At 48.6% G+C, this 26,914-nt stretch overlaps 1 protein-coding gene across 1 annotated transcript in view; it reads right to left on the bottom strand.

The window, feature by feature from the left end:
• Positions 1-2,111: 2,111 nt before the first annotated feature.
• The window catches only part of LOC144165141 (E3 ubiquitin-protein ligase MIB2-like), a 200,039-nt gene continuing 175,236 nt past the window's right edge, over positions 2,112-26,914 (bottom strand). The window contains exons 10-13 of the mRNA XM_077695244.1: positions 22,297-22,433; positions 20,615-20,722; positions 14,596-14,719; positions 2,112-2,270 (exon numbers count right to left, since the gene is read on the bottom strand). Of these exons, the coding sequence (XP_077551370.1) occupies positions 14,621-14,719; positions 20,615-20,722; positions 22,297-22,433 (344 nt within the window). The 3' untranslated portion in view covers positions 2,112-2,270; positions 14,596-14,620. The remainder of the gene's footprint in view (positions 2,271-14,595; positions 14,720-20,614; positions 20,723-22,296; positions 22,434-26,914) is intronic.

Below are 26,914 nucleotides of genomic sequence, written 5' to 3'. Positions count from 1 at the left end.
CGCGCTGTGTAGCTGTCATCGTGTTCGGGAGTCTCGTCAGTGCTAGGTCAGGTCGTCGGGATGAGGGCATGTCGTGAATCACTGTCTTCGGTGCGTCCGTGCGTCGTTGGAGGGTGTCCGGTTTTTCGCCGTAGGGCAACTTCAGCTCCAGAAGTTTCTGCTTTTAGCTTCCCCGCGTGGGTTAGGGGACCTTCCACGAGCAAAGTCAGCATTGCTATGGCGGTTCGGCGATTCGTATTGGCAGGGTGACGGCGATAGGCTGAAACGGGCTGGACCACGGCTGGTGTTGGACAGGTATTCGTCGATCTCAGATGGGTGCCAGCCGGGTCGGGGGCGAGGGGCGTCGATGGAGAACCGTCGAAAACCGAGCCTCTTGTAAGGGCAGCGGTGGTAGATGTGGTCCGCCCCTCCGGTAGATGTGTTCGGTTCGCCATACGTCCATCTTCCTCGGCGTCTGGGTTTTGGCTGCAGGTGGTAGGGCGGACGACAGTGGACGGCGGTACGGCGCGACTTCTTGACGACGGGTTCGAGGAGGGCGGGGTCAAAAACAGCCGAGGAGTAGGCCATAGCTTGTGGCTCGCGGGATACTTCGAATGGCGTAGAAGTCCCCAATGCGAGTTGAATTTCTTCCCGGATCACGTCGCTCATAGAGGTGACTTGGGGTTGCGGCGCTGTTGGAAAGAGTTTCCGCAGTTCTTGCCTAACGACAGCGCGGATTGTATCACGTAGTGTGTCAGAGCTAATAGCCCCGGCATCGATCGTTTACGCAACTAGCGCATTGATGGGACGGTAGTGTTGCCTCGTACGAATTTCCAACGCCTTCTCCATGGCCGCTGCCTCAGCCGCGAATTTTGCAACCGTTTTAGGGGGGTTGCGGACAAGGCAAGCAAAATGTTTTTGCTTTACTCCTCGCATCACAAACCTCAGTTTCTTTTCTTCCAACATTTCCGGATCCGCGCGACGAAATAGTCTCTTCATTCCCTCAACAAAGATTACGACTCCTTCGTTGGGGTGTTGCGTTCGAGTTTCCAGCACAAGCGCAGCTAGTTCTTTCATCATGACGGTAGTGAAGGTCTTAAGAAATTCGCTGTTGAATTGCGCCCAGTTGGTCAAGGAGCTCTCGTGGTTCTCGACCCAAGTTCGAGCTGCATCCTCCAAGTAAAAGAAAACATTCCGGAAGGTTTCTTCATCATCCCACCTGTTGAAGATGCGGACGCGCTCCAGCTTTTCCAACCATTCCTCCGGGTCTTCAGCGGGGGCTCATCGGAATGATGGTGGTTCCCGGGGCGGCTGCAGCACGATTGGCGACGTTGTTTCTTGCACGATTGGGGTGATTGCAGTGGTCGTCGTCTTGGGCCTTTTTGGTAAGAGGCCGAACTCGGGCGGCAAACTTTGAAGTCGGCAGCTGGCTCTAGTTGGACTGGCCTGGCGGCTTACAGAGGTTGTAGGGAGCATAAAGGGTGCGTACCCAGCACCTCTACCACATGTAACGACGCCAAAGACGATGCAGTTGTCTTCAAGGGAAAGACATTTATTGGAGTGAGCTTGTGCTCTCCTAACAACCCAAAGAATACACATGCGGCGAAGCAGCAGTTATCAAATCGACGTTTGCTAACGAGCCTCGCTGATAGTATTACGGCGGCGTCTGCTCTGCAGACTTTTTATCTTTCGGCGCGCGTGGTTCTCGATTCGTCGATTCACCTCCAGAACATTGTAAATCAGGAAAGATTATTCTACGCCAGTGACGTTAGGGTGAAACAGTTTCCTTATCTGAATGAGATAGCCCGTGCGCCATAAAAATAAAGATTGGAAAACGCACTTCACATGGGATACAGATAACATAGCCAGGCGTGGCCGGGCAATAAAAACAAACAATAAATAAACAAACCCGCACATGGTTCGTGGCAATATTATAGCAACGGCCCAGAGAAAACGAGTAAATTTCAGTCAAGACATGCTGAGTAGCATTTTGTTGAATTTTATTTTTCGAAGACGTGTTTGGGAAGATATTCCTGGGAAAACAAAAATGAGCTATCTACTATATGGAACACTATATCTTACTACAATGGCTGTTTTGATTTTGGTACAAGACAGGTACTGAAAGGCACTCACCCGTGAACAGCATAGTGAATGGGCCTGTCTCCATCTTGTGCCTTCTCCTCAAGGTCTGCTCCTTCCCTCACCAAGTGCCTCACAATGTCCGTATCGCCACGGTAACAAGCGTAGTGCAACTTTGATCCCTCCGAATTGGGGGAAGTGCTGTAGCCTGCCTGTAACAAAATATTGCACCGTAGCGCGCAGTTGATTTTTTGGTATGTGTGAAAAGCAAAAATAACAAAGCAATAAACACCTGCGAATTTTTTTCTGAATCTTAAGCCTAGTCCTACAACGCGATACATACAAAAATACACTTTAGCAAAAATCACGTGGCACTGCTACGTTGGCTTAATTGGTTTGTTGCCGTCATGGCTGGCAGAAAGTATTACACCGGGATGATAACTTCTCTCGGCGTGAGCCCTTGTCTAGCACAAGACGCATGTGCCGAGTACGGTGAGCTCATATTGGCTAAAAGAACCGTGGCCCTCCATCGTCTTCGTATTTTTTTATATTGATGCCAGGATTCTCTCCTGCCTTACAGCAGTTTCCGAAAAAAGAACCAGGTATACGTGAAAGTACGGTGATTCACCTAAACCTCACATAAACTCCCGAATCGCAAACCACTCACCGCAACGAGTACAACTGGCCGAGAATAGAAATGTTCCAAACGGTGCCCATCGACACTAACCACATCGCAGGTAGCATCGTGCGTTGTCCGGGAACGATGGGAGCGGGATTGATAAACAGTTCCACCACAATGTTCGCCTGAGCAAGTTACAACGGATTTGCTACGGGCGATCAGCTAACAAATATCGCGTTATTTAGGTCCAGCGCAGTGGCGACATGATTTTAAACTCCAATGAACAGTACACACTTGCGAAACCCTAGAACTAGAAATTAAAATGCCTACGAATTGTGAAGGCATGCAATAAACACCAGTGTGTCAGCTTGGATATGCTGAGGCCAATCACCACCAGTTACTTTGGCCCTGCTTCACCTTATAGTTCATGAGAATACATGCTGTGGGCACAGGCAAGTGCGTTGATGGCTCGTCATGCTGCAATGAGGCTACAAAAGGACCCAGGATTTGCTTATGTGTGGACAAGATTAGCAAACAAATTATTTGGTCTTATATTGAAAACGTTTCACTTATCTTGTTGCGAATATTCATCCTACTATTTGCCAAATAACGAAACGCCATGAAAAATCCAGATTTGACACCCTCACGAGCTGAAGTGGTTGGGGAGTCCTTACGACTTCTAAGCAAGAAACTTAGCGGATATGCTGCATTTGTAATTGTTATTTGACTGAGTTATTATGAGGTTTAACGCGACTACGGCGATGAGGAGCGTCGTAGTAAAGGACGCCGGAATAATTTTTAAAAGCTCTTTATCTCTAATGTGCCGCAAAATCTCGAACGCACGGGCGTTTTCGCTTTTAGCCTCCATGAGAGTAGCGGTAGCAGCAGGTAGTAATTATTTGTAATTTTCAAATGCGACAGGTTGATGGAGTAATTGCTGAGAACGAATGCATTCACGTATAAGTCCATAACACAGACACACAAAGCGGCGTCATTCGATACTGCCAGTCACATGAAGCACTGAAAATAGGTCCTGTTACAGCAAATACAGATCTCTGATTTGACTTTAAAAGTGCAACAGGCATGCGTAGCCGCCACCTGCCCCATAGCCTTCTTTTATGTATAACATCGTTGCATCTGCTAACAAAACACCCGGGTTCTTAAAACACCATTTGCGTCACGCCGCTGACAATGTCAATGTACTAGCTTATTAATATCTTGTAAGGACGAAATTAGAATATGGATCAGCCATTTGGAACCTACATCAAGCATATCCCATCAATCAACTCGAGTCGCTTCAAAATCTAGCCACACGATTTATTTATTCAAAATACTCTTACGACGTCGGCATATCGGCACTGAAAACAGAATCTGGCCTATGATTGCTTGCATCTCGCTGCGGCATTTCTTGTCTTTGCCTTTTTCCCAAGTCTTTTTAAAGCTCACTCGGAAAGCCTCCATGCATTCTCCCTCCGGCACGCATCTCCCATCGCACCAGTCACCCGCAACAAGTTGCGCGTCCGCATACGCGCACCGTCACATTTTCGTCCTCATTCTTTTTTGGTGCAGCAACTGACTCGAACGGTCTTTCTAATGAAATCACTGCCATAACCTGTCCTTCCACCTTTTTGAACACCGTAACCAATTACCTTGCTTTGTAATAAAGTATGGCTTTCACTTTTTCATGTAAGTGCCCACCCCTTATGTAATACCCCTTGAATGGGGTCTTTAAGTAAATGAAATGAAATGAAATGAACCGATTCAGAAGGAAACGCGTCCTTCCACTATTTGGTGCGTCACTTAGGCACCCCTTCCTGCAGGATCTACGCGGGCCTGGCTTGGTCCAGGATCAGTCAAACGCCCGACAACTCTGCAGGCTTATAATAACAAGACACTTCATTTCAACTACACAACTTTTTGAACATTTAACCAACTAACCCAGGAGCAAGTGTTCTTAAAAACTTCACATCATGGAATGCCGCGCGTTGCCTGAGTGCCACTCCGCCTAAAATCAGTTATTACGAAAAAAGGGTGGGTGTCTTGAGCTGAAAGGCAGGATATTGTTCCTGTCATCAGGAGCGGACCATGACAATCTCTGTTTGCTAACGTCAAGGTGCACATAAATAACCGTGCCCCTCTTGGCAAGATTTTCCTTTCGACGCGGCCTAGTAACAATGCGGAGTACTCGTGCCCATCCTTTGAATACAACTCGCCGCTGCCAGAGAAACTGTTCTTGTGAAATACTTACCATCCGCTATTTCTGGCGCTATGCACAACACAGCGTCCCCCAGCCGCCTACAACTGCAGTTTCACACCAACCATTCAGAGCCTCATTTGCCTGTCGTCACGATGGTTTCCCACAGCAACTTCCACCCTTGTTCTATTGCCTGCGTGGCCAATGAACGGGAGTTAACTGCACATTTTTCACCCATCTCTATCCCGATTCTTGGCAGTCTTCTATCGGTAGCTTCAGATTCGCTCCTTCCCCACCCCTCCCAGCATGTCTGCGAGCTTTCCCGACACATATGTGAACGCATGCCCATATTGTTCGGTTCCTCACGCATTGCTATCCCACATCATGTGGGCCTGTGAGAGCATCCCACTATTCAGGAACCGATCCCATCCCATTATCCTTACTATCACTGGCGAGGCGCGCTGGGAGGCCGCCCGGCGTGACCCAAACCCCAAGTTAAAGAAGGGCTGGTCCGGTAGGCCTACGGCACCGAATCTCTGCCCAAAAGCGGCTCTGCTGCCCGACGGACGACGGAGAAGACGTCGCGGGCCTAGACACCCCAGCTGTGGCCAAAAAACGTTTTTCTGTCTCTCTGTCTGTCGGTCGTAGACAACTTTTTGCCTTGAATAATGGTGGCAAAGAAAAATCATGTTCGTACACGCCTTAAATACAACTGTTTCAGTTGAAACAGGTAGGACATTTGCACTTATGCACAGCTGTATGAAAGCAAGGACAAAAAATAAGCTCAAGCGGGTGCAGAATATTATCAAGTTTTTTAGCATCAAATGTTTGAGAAACCACTGCTTTTTTTGGTGCTTCTTTTGTCGATACACGCTAAAATTTTGCGTTTAAAGCGCAATTTAAGATAAACCTTTGCTGAGAGTTAGATGCAGTACGGTCATTTGCGCGTAAGTTTGTGTTCTACCGAAGAGCGAGAGCCCCATCAGGGTAGCACAGGACACGCTTCCGTATCCCTTTGTCCGGCCTGTAGTCGCGGCAATTGCTTTTCTTACTTCCTTTTCAATTAATTTTGTCATCTCTGAAAACCACTTTCACTAACCCTTTGGGTGCTTGATGGTGGCTGCCAGTCGTAGAAGGACGAAGTTGTGCCCGTGCAACTAGCTTATCTGGCAAAGGCACTAGCTGGCCGAAGGCATAATGCTTGCTTAAGCGGTAGCAACGCTAAGGTTTTATATCGTTACGTGGCGGCAGAACGCTGGAAATGAACAATGAAATAAGCGAGCGATGTGTTTACACTATATACACGATCTCGTCTATGAAGCAGCCCGCCCAGCTGGGTCATCTTCTACTTCTCCGGAGGTCGAGCCGATAGCTCTCGTGTTCTTCTTGCATGGCACATCTCCCTCGTCGAAAATGACCATTCAGGTCGAGGCTTAGTAAATGTAGACATGCAGTGACGATACGGGATAAGAGGAAAAAGGGAGTCCTCGCCGCCACAGATGAGGATGATTCGTCATGGTGAGCACTGGCCCTGAAAGAGCTATGTTCGCCGACGCAGTGAAGCAACTTCCAAAGGCCTCGGAGAAGCGCCGGAATTCACGGCAGGGGAACTGCATCGTCTTGTGTTCAGGGGTGGCTTGTAACGTCGTTTGGTCTCGGCAAGTCACAGGTTGTGGACATGGGACTGGGAAATAGTGCGTTCATTGCTCACCGGGGATGGTGCGGGCCGACATGATCCAAGAGCCCTTGAGCGATGTTCAGCAGCCGAGACGAAACTGAGCTAAGGCCAGGATGGGGATGACATCCGCAACCTCCACCGGAACATGTTACGTTGCGGCAAGACAGGAAATGAACAAAGGAATGTGCGAGCGATGTATTCACACTATATACACGATGTCGGTCATGAGGGGACCCGCTAGCTTTGTCTTCTACTTCTCCAGAAGGTGGGCCAACTAGTCTAGTCTTGTTCCCGTGACAACAGATTTTTTCCATAAGGATTACGGTTTCTTGGGCAGTATAGTTGCCTAGGGCTCTATGCTTTAAAGCTCTAAAAATGATGTCCATATTGCTTCTTCAGCTTAACGTAATGTTTAGCATTATATTTGTAGTTATGCTGTGATCTTGTAGGTTTTGAATGCATTTTACCAATGAAGAGTTCCAAACTAGTGCTGCTGTCCTGGTACTGACATCTGTCCTGCGGTCCTGTTGACAGCAGGACAGCAGGACAGCCACGGGACCCTCAATGAGCAGTTACAAATCATGGAGACAAAGAAACATCAATGAAACGTTTATGCAATAGCAATGGTGAAATAATTATCAAATCATCGTTACACAGTAGGTCGAAACATAGTACAAAGATACAATAGCTATGCACGCACAAACGCACACATGCTAAACAGTAAGAAGTTGAGCATACATAATAGTTCGTGCAATAGAGGCAGCACTTGCCCGAAAAAAATAAAAGTAATCCTAATGAGGTGATAAGTTGTAAACACAGTGTGATGAGACATATTGAAAATTTACGTTTATACATGGGTGAATGATTTGCAAAGAAATATACTAGTTCTTCAAAAGAACGTCTTTTAGCGCTTTTTTAAAGGGGGATAGGGACAAGCACGATTTTAGGTGCAGAGGCAGAGTGTTCCACAAAGAAGTCGAAGTGAAGCGAGAACTCCTTTTTTCGTAGTCAGTGTAAACTGTTGGCAGTAAAAAAAATTCGTTGACAGGAAAATTTAGTGGAGTTCGGATTACACAAATACGAATTATCGATAAATTCAAAAGAGAGTTGGTGGTTAAGTAGTTTAAACAACACCACAGCAACGTTGTAATCAAACAGGTAGTTTATTGACAATGCATTAAACTTGCATTGCAGTAATGTGGAACTGTAGTAAACAGTGCCATTTGAAATGATGCGTAATGCTTGGTTTTGGACATGTTGAAGAGAGTACAAAATGTATTTATAAGTGTTACCCCATGCAATGATACCATAATTCAAATAATTCCTAGCCTTGAGTAGTGCTCGAATGCTTAACGCAGTCGTTTTTAGGTGGTTTGTGTGATAGATAAACTTAAGTCAACAAATGAGGTGCATACCTAGGACTGTAGCGCAGTCACAAGGGGGAATTGAAGTATTACCGAGCAACAAGTAGGGGACAAGCGGCAGTTGTCTGTGGCTTTACGTAAAAATCATAAATTTATTCTTACTAGGAAAAATAATAATGATTCTTTTCGCACAAATCCAAAATATAATGAGAGCAGAATTCATTTTTTTGTCAAGGAATTTAAGCATTTGTCAGACGTTGAAACGGTTGTGTCGTCTGCGTTTAAGACGAACGAGATGAACCAGCGATATCAGACACATCATTGATATAAATTAGGAAAAGCAATGGGCCTAGAATGGACCCCTGCTGGACATCTCGTTTAGATATTTTGGTCTCAGAGAAAGCCTCCGCAGCTTATACCACATATTGCCTATCAAGTAAATAGTTTTTCAGAAAAGTTAGCGGGGGGCCGGATGCACCATAGGAATGTATCTTGTAAATAGAATATCATGATTGATTGTATCAAACGCTTTTGTAAAATCTAAGAGCACTGAGACAAGTAATAGTGATTATCTAACGAATTTTTGAGAAAGTCGAATAAATAGAATAAAGCGCGACTGGTAGAGCTGCCCAAGCAAAAGCAGAATTGGCAAGATTTTACTAAATTAAACTTTCTTAAGTAGTTATTTAGCCTTTTACAGAATTATTTCTTTATTAACTTGCTGAAAGAGGACAAAATTGAAATTGGTTGGTAATTAGAAACTGTCTTTGTTACCTTTTTTGAACACAGCGATGATCTTCGACCGTTTTAACATTTCAGGGAACACGCCTGACTGGAACATATAATTATGTGGCAGATAGGGTCGGAAACGAGATGTGCTACTAATTTTAAATGACAGATAGAAATATTGTCTAGTCCTGGACTTGTAATTTTAAGCTGAGTGATAGTAACGTATACTTACTGTGTAGAAACAGGGTGAAGAAAGAACGATTGAGGTGTATGAAGTGGGTTCGAAGTGCCGCAAAGGGTAGATGCGTTTGGGGCAAGGAAAAGTAATCGCAGAAAGCGTTGGTAATGTCGAAGGGCTTGTGATAGACAGTGTCGTTGTAGCTAACGCTAGATACCGCAGAACTTGGTGGGCGTCGGTTTAAAATTTATTTAACCGTTTCCACTTTTTCTTAGCATTATACTTACTTTGGGAAAACGTCTTTTCGTAGTAGCGTTTTTTGGCTTGCATAAGTAAGCTACTTTGAATGTTGCGATATTTTTTTATAACGTACATCAAGTGAATTGTTAAATGGTTGTTTTTTAGTTTTTTTTAAAGGTTCTCTTTTTTTCCGCATACGCATCAATAAGACTGCAACACATAAATTTCCCCTTTAGATTGGTCGCGTGGGCACAGCTGCTGATTTCTCTTTCCACCTTAGACGCGCATACCGTCGTACAAGGACGTTTTAAATGCATTGTGCAGAGGCGGATACAATGTTTCTAGATATTGAGGCCTTCCGGGGTGTTGGGAGAACTTCCCGAGCCACCAGCCTATAACGGCAGCTTTTCCTTATTCGGGGGTTACACAGGGCTGTTCCTTTAGGGACATGAATTCTTACAAATATAAATGTATGCCTCAGAGGGGATATTTTCGGTGGCTGTTCTAACGTTCCCTAATAATTTTATTTACTAGGCAAGCATACCGCTGCTACATCCCGTTCCAGGAATTCCACTAAATATTTCAATACTTTAAAAGAACAACTCCTCGGCGACAAAATGCGTCAACATGTAGTTTACTGGGCCTGGAAGTGCGCTTATTGCAGCGCTCCAAGCGTCTTAGAAATAGTTTATAGGGAACATTCGATTCAAAACCACCTTGTCCTTTTTTTGAGTAGCGTTATAATATCTCACTGAGTTGTTTTCAATGGCTTCAATTGCTGTATCCGGTGTAGTAATAGTAGAATACCAAGTTGAGAGGAATCTTAAATTCATTTTGAGGAACCATTGGTAGTCCCTAGGAAACTTTTTCAATCTCGCTAAACAGGGCCTTTATTTGTGACCAGCGCTCTACTTTGGCCAGCAGCAATTCTGGAGGAATGGACATTTTAGGAAATCTGCTACCATGACCAAGTGTCTACGTGATCATCGTTTAAAGTGCAGCCAGTTACACATTAAGGAGAGGTTCCGTAGCGCAACTATATTGTGTGTAGGAGGGGCTGCAATGAAATTCTTGATTCTTATTGTGCACGATTTCCCAAATTTTAGATGTCATATCATGGATTGCAAGCATAATAGCAAAGAATGAATTCGGCAACACACTTTCAGGAAAGTACAATTATGCACTCGCGATATCAATGCGAAACCATTTAAAAATTGTGCCTTTTTTGCTAAAGCGATGGTCATATTATATCCTCTTTCATTGAAGCTAAACCTTTCCTGGAAGCTGCTGGCATCTCCCCACAGCTTCTTGAGCTCTCTTTACTGGTCAGTCCTTTCAATACTCTCCATGGTGAAAACAAAACCCGTGAGACTAGGCCGTTTCAGCCTTCGTGCACTTCTGCAATTATGCCTTGAATGTACTAGAGTTAAAATTGTATGATGCCCCTGTTTATTGAACGCATCAGAATAATGCAGCCCGTACACTGGTCGCGAAACAAACAAAATGTTAGAGAAATAGCACAATATGTCTTTGTTGGCTTTCTACCGCTGGCAAGCACTGTATCATCCAAAATAAAACTTCAAATATTCTGTAAATCACCCTATTTATGATTTGCCGTTCTTTATGTCGTAAACCACATCAATTTATTTATGGAAACATTCATGCTTGCTTCAATGACATGTATAGTGCCAATGCAAAGTAAATGTTATTATGGAAAGCGCACTATGCATATCTGTTTCTTTTTAGTTGAAATACCAGCGCAACAACGTTTCAAACGAAAATTGTACCTAGTTTGCTAGCAATCTTGGGTAACCTTTCAGGACTCTTTGGCGTCACTGCGCGTAGCTAAAATATCAATGAATGTACAGCAAAACGGCGTCGAAGATACAGAAGCTCACGGAAAAAAATTAGAGAAGACGGAAGTTTCTCCTCGAAGTATGTGACGTGTTTTTTTTTCGGTACCGTTAGCACTGAATAAAAGCTTTCTGCATCTCCTCGGGTAACATATGCTTCTGAAGCGTCCTGTAATCCTACGGGTTTGAATTCAGCAGCTCCGCAGAAGTAACCATGCTGCGAGACAAAAACAACTGCCCTGTTGTTTTTCTCTCCTGTACTGCGCGCTTATAACCAAGTTTGTCCCATGTAAAGACCGCGATCATGAATTGCAATTACTCATTGAACGTAAGAAAAGCCATAGAAAAATGTATCCTCTGCTGACGTATGCTTACCTAGTTTCAGCAGGCGGCATTGTGAATTTGAGACTGTTATGCTATGTCATGTTTCACTCTATTTTATTATTTTTCCTTTTTTCGCGCATATTACTAAGGCGGGCAGAAAACCCGCATTTCATGTGACAGCTCCCCAATAATCGCCACTCTCCAAGGATGACATGCTCTTGTTTCACTCACTTTCCTTGATGCTCACATGTCATGCCGCACGCACCAAGATGTCTTTTTCCCGTCAGGCATGGTTACTAGACTCGGATGCTGCACTAGGGACCCGCATAAAACCCCACACAGATTTATGTGTTTCGCTCTATTTTCTCAGCAGTGACCTCCGGGTTTAGTGCGCAGAGCAGAACTGTGCTTGCGGGGTTTTTCTCCCACAGCGTAGGCCTTCATATTGCCGCGAACCATACATTGGGTTTGTTTATTTGTCTTTTGCTTTTACCGCCCGGCTGCGCCGGTCTGTGTTATCTCTGCGCCAAGGGAAGCGCGTGTTCCATTCTTTCTTTCTGTGCCGCATGTGTCATCTGTTGTGATAGGGAGAGCATTCCTATATAACGTGAACAGCCCAGAATAATCTTCTTGGATCTACTATGTTCTCGCTGTGAATCGACGTTTCGCGAACCACGCGCCCCGAAAGACAAAAAGCCTGCAGTGCGGACGCCGGAGCATTCGATTCGACGACACTCGCCTATGCAAGTCACTTTCTTTACCGCTGCTTCGCCACCTCTGTATTCTTTTGAGTTGTTAGGGGAGCACAAGTGCGCTCCAATGAACGTGTTTCTCATTCAAGACAACTGCATCGTCCTTGTCTTCGTGACATCTAGTGGAGGTGCTGTGTACGCACCCTTCATGCCCACTACATCCTCTGGAAGCCGCCAAGCCAGTCCAACAAGAGCCAGCCTCCGCGTGCAAGATTTACCACCCGAGTTCGGTCTACTACCGGAGAAGACAAAGAAGAAAGACGTCGCAACCAGCACCATGCTCAACCCAGCCAATCCTCCTGTCGTTCTGCAACAGCCACGGGAACCGCCATCATTCCGAGGAGCCCCACAGAAGACCCTGAAGAATGGTTGGAGAAACTGGAGCGTGTCCGGAAATTCAACAGGTGGGACGATGCAGAAACGTTCCGGCACGTTTTCTTTTACTTGGAAGATTCGGCTCGCACTTGGTTCGAGAACCACGAGAGCTCCTTGACAAACTGGGCTCAGTTCCAAAGCGAGTTCACTAAGACCTTCACTACCTTGGTCAGAAAAAAAAGCACAGCGCTTTTTCTCGAACGCAGCACCCCAACGAAGGGGTAGTGATCTTTGTTGAGGAGATGAAGAGGTTGTTTCGACGTGCGGATCCGGAGATGACAGAAGAAAAGAAACTAAGGTTTCTCATGCGAGGGGTAAAGCAGGAGCTTTTTGCTTGCCTTGTCCGCAATCGTCCCAAGACGGTGGCTGAATTCGCGTCTGAGGCGGCCGCGATGGAGAAGATGCTGGAAGTTTGAACGAGGCAGTATGATCGCTCGGTCAACGTGCTGGTTTCCGAGACGATCGGTGCCGGGGCTACAAGCTCCGACACACTGCGTGAGACCACCCGAGCTGTGGTCAGGGAGGAGCTTCGGAAGCTTTTTCCGACGACGCCGCAACATCAATTGGCTTCCCTGACTGACGTCATCCGCGAAGAGGTTCAACACGCTTTGGGCACTTCTATGCCATCCGAGGCACCCCGCGAGCCACAGGCGATGACCTATTCCGGGGCTGTTCGTCGACCCCGCGTTGCTTCAACCCGTCTACAAGAAGCTCCACCGTACCGCCGTCAACTCTCGCCGCCGTCGACCGTACCGCCGTACACAGCCCAAACCCAGACGCCGAGGAAGACAGACGTTTGGCGAACGCCAGATCATCGTCCGCTGTGCTACCATTGCGGGGAGGCCGATCACATCTATCGTCGCTGCCTGTACAGGAGACTCGGACTGCGTGGTTTCTCCGACGACGCCACACGCCCCCAACCCGGCCAGCGCCCTACTGAGATCGAAGAATACCTGTTCAACAACAACCGAGGACCAGCCCGCTCACACTGATCGCCGTCGCCCTACCCATACCAGTCGCCTAACCACCGTAGCAATGCTGATTTGGCACGTGGAAGGTCCCCCAGCCCACGCGGGGGAAACGAAAAGCAGCAACTTCTGGAGGTGAAGTTGCTCTACGGCGAAATACTGGAAACCCTCCAATGACGCAAGGGCGCGCTGGAGACAGTGATTCACGACATGCCCTCATCCCGACGACTCGACCTAGCCCTGACGAGACTCCTGAACACGACGACAGCTACACGGCGCGACGACTACCCGACCTGACCAAGACGTCCGTCGAGAAGACGACGACAACGACGATGCACAGTGCCCGACCGTCAACACGTACAAGCAGAGATACGACGCCCCGACGAACCCGGAACTCGAGGAAGATTGCATCTGACGTCAAGGTGTCCATCGATGGCTTTCACGTAGTCGCCCTCGTAGACACGGGAGCTGACTATTCGGTAATGAGCGGACCATTTGCGTCTACACTGAAGAAAGTTATGAACAGATGGGACGGTCCGCACATACGCACAGCAGGATGCCACCTCGTGACGCCAAGTGGAACGTGCACATCGCGCGTCACCATAGACGGCACAACGTACCCTGCGGCGTTCGTCATTCTGCCTAACTGCTCGCGCGATGTAATTCTTGGAATGAACTTTTTTGATGGACAACGGTGCAACAATCTATCTGCAGACCAAGTCAATAGCTTTTTCCCCCAATTACACCATGACGCCGGAACCGAACCCCGAACGACGTGCTGCTGTAAGGATTGCCGATGATCATGTCACCCTGCCACTCGCGCAAGCTTGATGGTCGCAGTTTACTGTGAAGATGCTGCTCCTGACGTCGACGCTATCGTAGACACTGATCAAAGGGTGCTTCTCAACCGTGGTGTGGCGGTCGCAAGAATCATTGCGCGCTTCAAGGAACATCAATCCCACATTTTTGTTACTAATTTCACCGAAGAGTACCAGCATTTAAACAAGGGCGCGGCAATTGCATTCCTCAAGAAACGCAAGAAGCAAGTGATGTGATCATGGTCGCCGACTTTGAACGCACACCCGTACAAACCTTTAACATCCCGCAGCCCTTCGACGTGAATCCGGCGCTACCGCAAGAACAATGGAACAAATTATTGGCTTTGCTGCGTCGCTATAGCGAATGTCTTTCGTCGAGCCCAAAACTACGTCAGACCCCTCTAGCGAAGCACCGAATAATAACCGAAGATTGAGCCCGACCTACCCGACAGTCACCGTACCGCGTGTCTTCATACGAGCGCGAAGCCATCCGGACTCAAGTAGACGGCATGCTCAGCGACGACATAATAAAGCCATCTAAAAGTCCGTGGGCTGCGCCGGTCGTACTCCTGAAAAAAAAGACGGCACATTAAGGTTTTGTGTTGACTACCGGCGACTGAACAAACTCACGAGTAAGGACGTGTACCCCCTCCCCCGAATTGACGACGCCCTCGACCACCTCTGCCACGCGAAGTACTTCTCATCGATGGACATGAAGACTGGCTACTGGCAAATTAAAGGGACACTGAAGTGATATGTAAACATTGCGGGATTACTAGCGCAAATTGTAGTCCGGAGTCCCCAGGCCATGTTTCGACCACTCTAGGCGCGTTTACGCGATTTTATTTAGTAGAAAAACTAATTCGAAAACGCTGTCCTCCCCTCTTTACGCTCGCCCATTTTCTGTGGCGTTTTCGTGTGACGTCAGGAGGGGATGAGCTGGCAATTGGCTGCGCCACGGCTGCGCTACTGCACGGCTCCCCGGCCGACAGAGCCAGTCGGCCCAGCGTTTCGTCCGCCGGCCGCCGGCGGGTCGTCGCAATCAAGGAGGTTAAAAAAAATTGCTTGGTCGCAATTCGTTCGCTTAGTTGAAACGAAGCCAGGACACGTTTGTGAATGGAAGAATGTGCCTTTCTTTACTTGGTTTGTTTGTACACTGTATCTAGCTCCAAGTCAAGGTCGCTTCACAAAAGCGCTGCACATGCGACGCTTCGCTGACTGGTACGCCAGTAGGAAAATATAAGGCCTCTTGAAGGCGGGAGAAGAGTCAGCGAAGTCAATATAGGTACTAAGCAAATAAAATCAACTGATATTTTTACCGTACAGCGTAAAACTAGGGCGCGGGAAGCACGTTTTTGCGCTGGGCGAACAAGCACAGCGGTCAGCAGCACGACTACGCATCTGCGAATGCTTTTCCGTCTACGAAATGCAATTGCTAGACGTGAGCTACTGTGGAAACTCGGGCGACGCTTACTGCACGATCGCAGTACACCAAATAGTCACCTAAGCGGCTTGAAATGCCAAAACTAAATAAAAGTGTAAACCGGTTGTACAATATATACCCTATATTAGCAAGGCTGTGGCGTCCCGCTCCGTGGCCTAGCGGTCTGAGGTGCTGGGAATTCTCGGCAGATGTTTTGCGAGTCACGAGTTCGAATCCCCGCAGGTACGTGCTTTTTTTTTTGTAAGTTAACTTTTTTGTTTTCCGCCGATGTTTTCTATGTTGAGTTCACCTTTTTTGGGGCCGCAACGTTCATGGCTACACGAACTAGTTCACAAAACGCGCGCAAGCTGGCACTGGCGCGCTAGCGAGTTCTCGTTGGCGCGCTGTTGCCATAAGCACCGACTGCTTGCAGGCAGTGGGCACAGGCCAGAATGAACAGACCCTTGGTCTGGTGCGAACACGCTTTTTACGATACAGGCATGAGGGAGGCAAGCTCCAAATATGGGCGAAAAGCGCATGACATTTGGGCGTCTTCGGGTACGCGGAGGGCGTTCATGCACTGCGTAGGTCTCGGCTAGTGAATGCTACGACTACAAGCCGTCCTGGGAGGCTTATCTTGTGCATTTTACAGCCGACAACATGGCGTACGATGATTACTGAGATATTGAGAATGCCCATCCAACAAAGCCATTGGTTATGTTTTACAGAACCGAAACCGAAACCGAAACTTGTGTGATTGCTAACCTTGGGCATCGTCCAATCACGGCGCCCTTCCTCTCAACGTCACAGCCTTAGTTGGTTCGGCCGCCGCAAACCGCGCATGGTAGTTTTTCTTCTTTCGCGCTTTGTAAAATAATTACCGATTTGTCAACCGGATAAGCGATGAAAAGTGTGCTAATTTGAGCCAGTCTACGCAGTGCAAGCAAAAACGGGAGCTTGACAAATTCACTTCAGTGTCCCTTTAAAGTGGACGAGAGATGCCGAGAGAAGACTGCATTTATAACCCCGGACGGCCTATACGAGTTCAAGGTGATGCCTTTTGGGCTGTGCAAGGCGCCAGCGGCGTTTCAAAGAGTCATGAACACCCTGCTGTCTGCCCTGAAGTGGCACACCTGCGTCGTATACCTCGATGACGTTCTGGTGTTCGCCCGGACATTCAACGGACACCTTGCAAGGTGTTGGAGTCTCTACTCGAGGCCATTCGTACGTCGGGGGTGACGCTGAAGCCTGAAAAGTGCCGTTTCGTATACGGGGAACTCAAGTTTTTGGGCCACGTCGTCAACGCCACGGGAGTCCTACCTGACCTGGCAAAAACTTCAGCCATTGCGAACTTCCCTAGGCCGAAAGACAAGAAGGGCGTGCGAAGATTTCTCGGGCTGTGCGCATACTACCGGCACTTCGTCGCAAATTTCGCACGCATTGCAGAGCCACTCACGCGCTTGACGAAAGATAGCACTCCTTTCAGCTGGGAAAACGACCAAGAAAAAGCATTCTGCGAGCTGCAAAAACGCCTGCAAAGCACGCCCGTGCTCGCTCATTTCGACGAAAATGCCGAAACGGAAATGCACACGGACGCCAGTGATATAGGCTTGGGTGCCGTCTTTCGCTTATACGTGTATGGAACACGGCTATCGCTTGCGTGCAACACGGCTATCCAGGAGACGACGCAGCTGACGCCGTTCGAGCTTGTCTACGGTGCAAGGCCGACTACGATGCTCGACGCCATGCTTCCGCACGTAGAAGACGACGACCTCAACGTCGACGTCCACGGATATCTTCAACGTGCGGAGGAGGCCCGCCAGCTCACTCGAGTTTGTATAACGGACCAGCAGCTGGTGGTTGCGGGCCGCTACAACCTCCGACGCCGAGACGCCGAGTACCAACCAGGGGATCGTGTGTGGGTTTGGACTCCCATCCGACGACACGGACTCAGTGAGAAGCTCCTGCGACGCTATTTCAGACCATACCAGATTCTACGACGTGTTGGCCAACTTACCTACAATGTGATCCCCGATGGTGACTCCGGCACATCACGACAACGCACGCGGCCTGAAGTCGTTCACGTGGTTCGCTTAAAACCTTTCTACGGACGATAACGAATTTTATTTTTATTTTCGGACTGTCGCTTATGTTAGCATCGGGTCGACGCACTCTTAGAGGGGGGGGGGGAGGTAATGCCGCGACCCATACATTGGGTTTGTTTATTTGTGTTTTGCATTTACCGCCCGGCTGCGCCGGTCTGTGTTATTTCTGCGCCAAGGGAAGCGCGTGTTCCATTCTTTCTTTCTGTGCCGCATGTGTTATCTTTTGTGATAGGGAGAGCATTCCAATCTAACGTGAACAGCCCAGAATAGTCTTCTTGGATCTACTATGTTCTCGATGTGAATCGACGTTTCGAGAACCACGCGCCTCGAAAGATAAAAAGCCTGCAGTGCGGACGCCGGAGCATTCGACTAGACGACACTCGCCTGTGGAAGTTACTTTGTTGACCGCTGCTTCGCCGCCTCTGTATTCTTTTGTGTTGTTAGGGGAGCACAAGTTCGCTCCAATAAACGTGTTTCTCATTCAAAACATTTGCATCGTCCTTGTCTTTGTGACAATGTTGCACACCACTTTCTCGCTTCATCGCCAAAGTCTTTAAAATGTTTCCCATCTTATTCCATCTCTCACCCCTTTTGTGCTAGCATATCAAAATCTTGACCGACAAGTCCCATACATACAATTAGAGTACTACACAGTCGCTACAGGCCACTGAAACCTTGTTCACCCAACCAGCACAACTTTCTAAAAGACCAAAACTTTTCTTGGATATATGTGTAAGCAATATAAACTCGAGCCGCTTCGTCTTCCTAATGGCAGTTACGTGCATAGTGTCAAAAATTTGTAAAAATGTTGTGACTTTTACTGTCGAAGCTACACCTGGCGCCTGACGCGTGCTTCATGGAAGGCTACAAACTACCAGAGCATACCGTATATCCTTACGATTCTCATTGTGTGTGTACATCTGAACAAACGGGCGCTCTTGGTTTCAGTCTCCATCCAAAAAGTAGCGGTTGGGCTCCGATGAAACGTGCCCCCATTGTCAAGAGTGCAATATGTAATCCACTAAGCCGTCGTGCTTTCAAAAATCGAACGATACAAGCCACAGCTTCGCTAACACGACCCTCGTAGTCACGGCGCTTGCGAAAAAGACGCTGGGTGGCCGCCACAAGCCGTTCTAGCCGATAAGAATATCTTTTTCAGTTCGAACTGTCACTGAAGAGTTTACCGCGAGTAAGTGATTAGAGGAAGGACTTGTGTCATGGAAACGTGGGTTATCTATCCTCGTTCGTCCTCCATAAGGAGAGCAGTAAAAGAACTATAAGGATTGGCGTGAGGACAGGAGACACAATCTCTCTAATGTATTCGCAGCATGTTTACAAGAAGTATTCCGAACATGGGATTGGGAAGAGTCGGGAGTAAGGGTTAACGGAGAATACCTAAATAACCTCAGATTTTTAATGACGCTGCCTTTCTAAGTAACTCGGTGGACAAATTGCAAAGCGTGATTACCGTACTCTACAAACAGAGTAGAACCATGGGCCTAAAAATTAATATGCAGGAAACTAAAGCAAGGACCAATAACATTGGTACAGCACAACAATTTCAGAGAGGTGGCGTGGCAGTAGAAACGGTAAGCGAATATATCTACTTATGTCAAGTCGTGATACCGGATTCCAACCATGCTGCAGAGATAACCAGAAGAATAAGAATGGGGTCGAGTGCATTCGGCAGGCATTCTCAGATAATGAATGGCAGCCTACCATTTTTCCTGAAGACAAAATGGTATGACAGCTGCACCTTACTGGTATTCACCTACGGGCAGAAACTTCGAGGCCCACTAAGAGAGTCCAACTTAAATTGAGGACAACTCATTGAGGAATGGGACGGAATATGATAGGTGTTACAATAAGGGACAAGAAAGTGGAATGGGTGAGAGAACAAATGCTTGTTAAGGACATCTTAGTAGAAATTAAGAAGAAATGGACGTGGCAGGAAACGTAATGCGAAGGCGAGATAACCGTTGGTCATTACGGGTAACAGAGTGGATTTCTAGAGAAGGCAAGCGTGGCAGGGGGCGGCATTGAGTTAGATGGGCAGATGAGATCAAAACGTTATCGGGGATAAATTGGTCGCAGTTATCACAGGACCGTGATAATCGGAGAACAATCAGATAGGTCTTTGCCCAGCAGAGGGTGTACGTAGGCTGGCGATGATGATGATGATGCACGTGGGTTCTTGAATGCCGCAGGGTAACACGGCAGAACGTCTTCAGGGTAATTTTTTGTGTTTTTTGAGAGCTTCCAATGACCCAGTACAGAAAATAACACTCTTTCTTTGTACCTGGGTCAATGTTTTGAATTCCTGGGTGGTGCCTCACGGTCTAATAATGACAATATGGACCTGATAGCACCGTAGTCAAAACTGGGACGTGGGCGTGTGTAGGGCTGTCGTTATTACGTATTATGTAACGCTTTAGGGTCTAGCATCACCACCCTCTGCAGGCTTATTTACGTATGATGAGTCTGATAGCCACACGTAACTCGTAATGAATTTTAGGCATAAACAAAGACCTAACTACGCTAGGGACCAAGACTCTCAATCGTTGCCACCGAGACAAAAAAATAGAAAAAAATACGATAGTGACGCCCAAAAGAAGCGTGATTTTAAGCACGCACCAAGCAGATATTTGCGCTCAAGGCGTTATATTTTAAAACTGCGCACTAGTCACCAGCGAATGAGGGTACTGTCCGGCTCACCTTCGCACGAACGCCTAGTGGTGGGGGGCTGCTTGATGCCTCCCACCGCATACACAAACATCCGCACATGGGCTTATTACACGGAAAACACACCCTCGTAATACCAGAATGTCTATTTTTAAATTCCCAGTCACTCCGTTATAAAAGCGGTTTTGTGCCTGCCTTGATCTTATAATTGAGTGCTGTAACAATATGCTTTTAGCGTATAAAAAGGTGCATACCCTTGTAAGCGCGGCCGGATTGATGCGCCACCTCCTGGTTGCACCAAAACTTACACAGACGTCACCAAACAGGGTGTCCTTCTGAACGGTGCCCTTTTTGTTGATAATCTGAAATGCATGCGTAAGATTCTGAGGTAGGAGTATGAATTTTGTGAAGGTACGGCGAATAAATAGCGCAAAAAATATGTCGGCATGACCTGAAACTACAACATTATTAAAACCACGTAAGAGGAAAGACTGTGGGACAGCGACCACGTGAGTGTTGAGTAGTTACCGTTAGAATATTACACTACGCACGTGGTGAAGATTATTGGATACTGTATGGAGCGCGTCCGTCGTCAACATGGGGGAATATAGGTCCCCGGAATGCACTAAAATGTATCACAAAAGAGTGCACGACCAATTGCGGTCCATTTTTCTTGACTATTATTCAATGATGCTCAAAAAGCACCGTTATTAAGCAACAATGAAAAATAACGCTTAGTTGTTACGAGAATCATAACCTTTTTATGCGTAGCAGGATTACCGCCGGCTTTGTAGATCACCTCTCCTTTCTTGTACAGTCGGAGTATATTGTTAGCACAAATAGGTTTTGTTTTAAACCTAATCAATTTTTGTGACATGTTTATACGACATATTTTCAGTCACTTTGACACGCACGTGGTCCAACAGTTTTCAGTTCTTTGCGTAATGTGCCGAGCCTAAGTCTACGGTTTTTCGGCATTGCAGCAGTTATAGTTTCCACTTGAATTCACGTTCCCTCCACAGACCTTACTTCCTACTTATTAGCGTTACTTCTGCCATCCATCGTAAAGGCCCTGTGCCAGTTTAAGTTTTTTTCGAAGTTCTTAGCAGATCCCTCAAACTGTGCACCATCGGTACTGATAAACTATATTTTCACAACCTCTACACTAGTTATATTCACCCAAATAATTGAGAGTGGTTTGACCACGACTAAAAGGATGACTTCCCTAGGTTTATCAAATAATTATGTTGTGTTAAGAACGTCTTTTATTTCACTGCAGTCTTTCTGAATTCATATATTTGAGTACCGTTCCTGTCATTTTTTTACCCATGAACGAGACCTCATACTGTGCAAAACTTAGTCGGCTAACCTATTTATTTACGCATATGCATTCCTGGCTTCTAATTAGCATCCAAAGTGCCCCTTCTAGCCACGCTGTAAATATGTTTTGTGAAAAGAGGTCTTTTCTAAATAATAACCTTCTCACTGTTTTTTTTAAGAGTGGGTATGAACGCAATTACATTTATGTATGCCCACGCGCAATGCGTGCCCAAATGGCATATAGGTAAAGATCCCAATTTACTTTGCGGGATGTAGAAAACTGCTTTAAGTACAGCTGACGTTCCGAGTCTATGTTTGATAACATAAAAATACTCAATAAGTTGGGTAATATTGAGGGATTCGTATTGTAGGAAGACATACATGGCAAAAATGATCAGACAGCGTGACGCAGTTTTCCGAAATCACAACCTCTGGCTGAACAACCTTCAACGCTCTGTAATTTGAGAATCACTAGCTGGTGGTGTCCTCTACGCACTTCAAGAAGTGTACAACTGTTTGTGTAATAAAGTCAGTGCAGTTGGCAGTTTTAAAGGACTGCTTGTATGTGATTCCGTGTTGTGATTGTTCCGGCAATAGAAGCCAAGTCTTACCGTACCTCTGCCATTGAAGTCTCCCACCCGCCATGGCCTTGTTGGAGCATCTCGAAGTAGTCGGCCGCCAGAGTGACATAAACTGGTTCGCCAACGCGGAATCCAGACTTTCCAACTTGTGATCGGCATGCATCAGCAGGGGCTGCCGTAAATGTGAAACGACAAATTTGATTCTGACTGTTCTTTGGCTCGAAATCAAACACGTGCAAGAAGTCAGGCAGAATATTGAATTGAATAATTATTTTTTTAACGCACCGACGCGACGCAGAGATTGAGGTACGCCATGTGGGCAGACTCTCGATGAAGTTTTACAACACCGTCATCTTTAACGTGAGCCGAAGTCTCGAACTTTTCGCCGGCTTCAGCAACGCGGCCATCGCAGCCGGGAATCGAACCCGCGTTCTTCGGCTCAGTAGTGGAACGCCTTATCCACTAAGCCACCGCGACGGCTATTCCGGCCGAAAGAGACTATTGCAACGTATTTAGTTTCGAATCTGCAGGATAATGGGTATGGTAACAAAAGTATCTTATTGAGACGCTAGAGTTGGAATAAAAACCGTAAAACACTCCCTCGTCAGGGCGCCAGAAATTTCGGAAAATCTTTTGCGTCTTCAATTACCCTCCCAAAACATATTTTTGGCTTTTCTTACCAATTATTACGTCCCTTCCAATTTGTTTTCAATTCATTTTAAATAATACGCGCGCAGGTATTCCTACTACAAGTTTTTGCAAACGCGGGGGTAGGTAATCAAATTTGCATTATGTATCTGCTAGGACATAATCCCTATTTTGAGAAGGAAAAATCAACAAAAGTAGCCCAATTGCTATTTGTACTACTAGTAGCCCAATAGCTACTTCTACTTCTACTAGCCCAATTGCTACTTGCCACTAGGTGTGGCCGCTTCAACCACCTAACATCAGCGTGCCGAAGCGGGCCACGATGCGGCAACTGCGGTGGCTCGCACTACACTCCCTCCTGCACAGAACACACACAGAAATGCGCGAACTGTGGGGGAAAACACCACTTCTCGTCCCCCAAGTGCAGGCTGTGGAGAAGAGAGCGGGCCATTGCAGCCCGAGCTGCCTCACAAAATCTGCCGCTCGGCGAGGCGGGACGCCAATATTTCGGCACACGCAATCTCCACCACGTCGAAGCCCCACAGCTGAACTCCCAAGCCGTCCCCTCCACGCGCAGCTACAGCCAGGCCGTGCAGGCACCGCGCCCAACCACCCGCCCCCTCCTCCTGCCAACCCCCCCTTGCGCCCCCCTCCAGCCAACCCCCACCGCCCGGCCAGCCCCCCTCCAAATGCCTTGGCCCAGCTCCTCTCTACGGCCGCCGACGCGCTGAACGCGGCGATCGCGACGCTCCCGCATGACAACAACTACAGCAACTACTAACAACAACAACACCCCCGAGAGGCTGCCCCGGCCGCACATCATTCAATGGAACTGCCGCTCCCTACAGAAGAGGCACGATGACCTCCACCTGTTCCTGCAGCGAAACCAAGACATAGACATCATCTGCCTGCAGGAAGCAAACTGCCTCCCCAGCGAATGCAGACTCCCAGGCTTCGTGGCCTATCATAACGCAACGGCCTGCTTAGAAGATGAATGCACCGTTAGCAAATGCTACGAAGCCACGCACAGGCCGGGCCGCTCCCGCGTGGTAATTTACGTGCGGAGCGGTAGTGCGCACTCCGAGGTGGACTTGTCAACATTCGACAGCGACCGTTTGGAGTGCGCAGGGATCATCATCCGATTGGGCCGCACAGAAACAACTGTTCTCTCAATCTACATACCCCCGGCCTGTGTCTGGGACGCTTCCGAGCTCCGCACATTACGGAAGCTCTGCGGCAGGGACGTTGTGATGTGCGGCGACGTCAACGCCCACCACCACTGCTGGGGCAGCCCTCACAATGACACCCGCGGCCGCTACTGGTCGAGCAACTGGGACCGACTGGCCTCACCCCCATCAACACCGGCGAACGCACTTTCGTGCGTAGAGGCGGCACACGCACGTGCATTGATGTCACTCTGGTCAGCGAGAGATGCCTCTACGACTGTGCTCCCGAGCCTTGCACCTGGGGCTCGGACCACCACCCCATCCGCATTACAGCTCGCGTCAGGGGAAAGCCACGTAGTCGCGTCTACAACATCGTCCTGTAACGATGCAAGCGCCATCTCTGCCTTGAAAGAAGAAATGTAAGAAGGCAGGCGCCATCTGCGGTGTAAAACGGAAAGTGTATAATAAACCTGTTGCGCGTTGTCCCGACGGGGGGTGCTGGGGCAGGCTCCGCGTTTCCGGGAAGTTCGGGGTCTCTCTTGTTAGAAAGGGTATAAAAGGAGAGGAAAAAGCGCAGCGGGGGACGGCCCTCGGGAACGGTCAAGCGCAGTGTTGCACTCCGACCTCGCTTGTCCTCCGCCGATGCGTCAACGTATGTGGCAGCTCCGCAGCCCTCGTTCACGCAAAGGCCCCAAGGGCAGTTAGTCGCGTCCAGACCAACCTTAGACGTTTGAGGCGGCTTTGCGCGACCTGAGAGGCGCGACCCCCCTCAAGCACTCCGCTTCAGCGCGCTGGAGGCCATCGACTCGGGCGGCGCAGAGCGCATGGAGCTATACACGGACGGCTCAGTTCTCCCCGGCCCGCCGGCCAGCGCAGCGGCGGCCTGCGTCGCCCGCCAGATGAACATGGCCAAGCAATGCCGCCTGCCCTTTCCGGCCAGCACCACCACCGCCGAAATAGCAGGCCTTCACCTGGCGGCTGACCTTGCTATTGACCTCCGCCCGCCAAGGGTGATAGCAAGGCCGCTAGCAAGGGTGATAGCAAGGGTGATAGCAAGGCCGCTTTGCAACGCCTCCAACAGCCGCACAAGCACGCACCCACCGTCACAGCGCTGCACGCCAAACTAACAAGCCTGGCCTCGGGGGGCAGCGAGGTGTGTGTGCAGTGGCTGCCTGCGCACGTGGGCATCGCCGGAAACGAGGCAGCCGACCGCCTGGCTAAAGCGGCCCACACGGAAGACACGCCCACCACAACAGCTGTCAACAGAATAGACGAGGCGCGCTTCCTCATCACAGAGGTGATGCTCGGAAAACACCCAGACGAACGGGTCGCTGCACGCAACGCCCCAGCTCGCATCCGAAGGAAATTCGGACGCCAAGAGGCCGCGCTCCTGAGCAGGCTGCGAACGGGCTGCGCTGTGACGAACGCGCGGCTGCAGCTCTACAGAAAGCGGGGGGGGTGCTGCGAGCAGCCGCACCTGTCGGGCGCACATGCGTCTCGCTCTGCAAGAAATCCCTGCTAAATTACGGAGGAACGCCTTGGAAGCCCACCAGACCATCGCGACCACGTACGGAACAGCGTCCGACGACGTTCTACAAAGTTTGGTGAATATTGGCCTGTTTCCCGGTATTTTAAGGGCGAATTTCGGCCTCCAACGAGGGAGGCCGAGCTAAGCCTAACCAAGCACGCCGACCCGCCCGGTGGCACCCGGCGCTGACTACGCCCAGCGATGAAGTACTACACCACTGAAGACGGCTGGCACCACCCAGTACCACATACCCAATCAGGTGAACCGCGAAAACTCATTCTCCGAGCTCCAGGCAGTCTCCAACTTAGCCAGATTACTCCACTCGCCTTGCACAGAATGTTAGTCCTCACAAGCAACCTCACCGCAGAGGAAGCGGCAGGCATGACTACTACTGTGGAACCCTTCAAGAATGTCGTCGTGATGACCAGCAATAACATATCAACGATTAACAAGCTTCTGATGATAACGCAAATCACCCACGACCAGACAACCCACAGCGTCAGTGTATACGCACCGGCCGCTCGAGAAACGTGCAAAGGAGTCATCCATCAAGTCAAGCGCAACACCAATCCTGCCACTCTGATGCAACTACTTACTGCCCCACCCGGATTCAACATTGTCGCGGCAAGAATGATGGGAGGCTCCAGGACGGCAATTATAACTTTTGAGGGAACATACATACCCCTCTCAGTGAGCCTGGGTGGTGCCATCCACAGATGCAAGCCGCACCGTCCCAAGGCACAAATATGCTTCAAATGCCTCGGCCTACGACACAGAGCTGATGTGTGCACCCGCGCAACGACTGCTCGCTGCCCCAACTGTGGATACGCCAACAAGGACGAAGCTCACACGTGTATCACCAAATGTGTGAACTGTCAGGGACCGCATCGTTCGGACGACGCGAGCTGCTCAAGGAAACTCGAAGCCGACGCAGTGGTGCGGCAACAGGCATACCTCAAGAGGCTAAACGTACGTAAGCATGCCGCTGAATCGTCATCTAGAAGCCAACAACAGCTTTCTGAGAAGCCGCAGCAGCCAGCTCAAAGCCAGACAGCCAAACAACAAGCAAGCACTCAGCAATCCCATTAAGGTCAACTGGCTCCCGGAGAACGACAGCCCAGCAAGGATCCCAACCCCAACAGGCAGCAACAACTCGACAAGGGACCTTACCGCCATAAACAGCAACAGCCTAAAAAGGTGAGCCAGCCACTTTCCTACAAACAAGCTAACCGGACATACAGAGAGGCACTCACACCACACCTAAATATACCCAAAGCCCCGATCCACAATGCGCAAGTGTACCAACAACAC

The sequence above is a fragment of the Haemaphysalis longicornis genome, unplaced genomic scaffold (assembly GCF_048455015.1).
Source record: "Haemaphysalis longicornis isolate Haplotype H1 unplaced genomic scaffold, Haemaphysalis longicornis Haplotype H1 scaffold_14, whole genome shotgun sequence".
NCBI classification, from domain to species: Eukaryota; Metazoa; Arthropoda; class Arachnida; order Ixodida; family Ixodidae; genus Haemaphysalis; species Haemaphysalis longicornis.
This window is presented reverse-complemented; position numbering and strand designations above follow the sequence as displayed.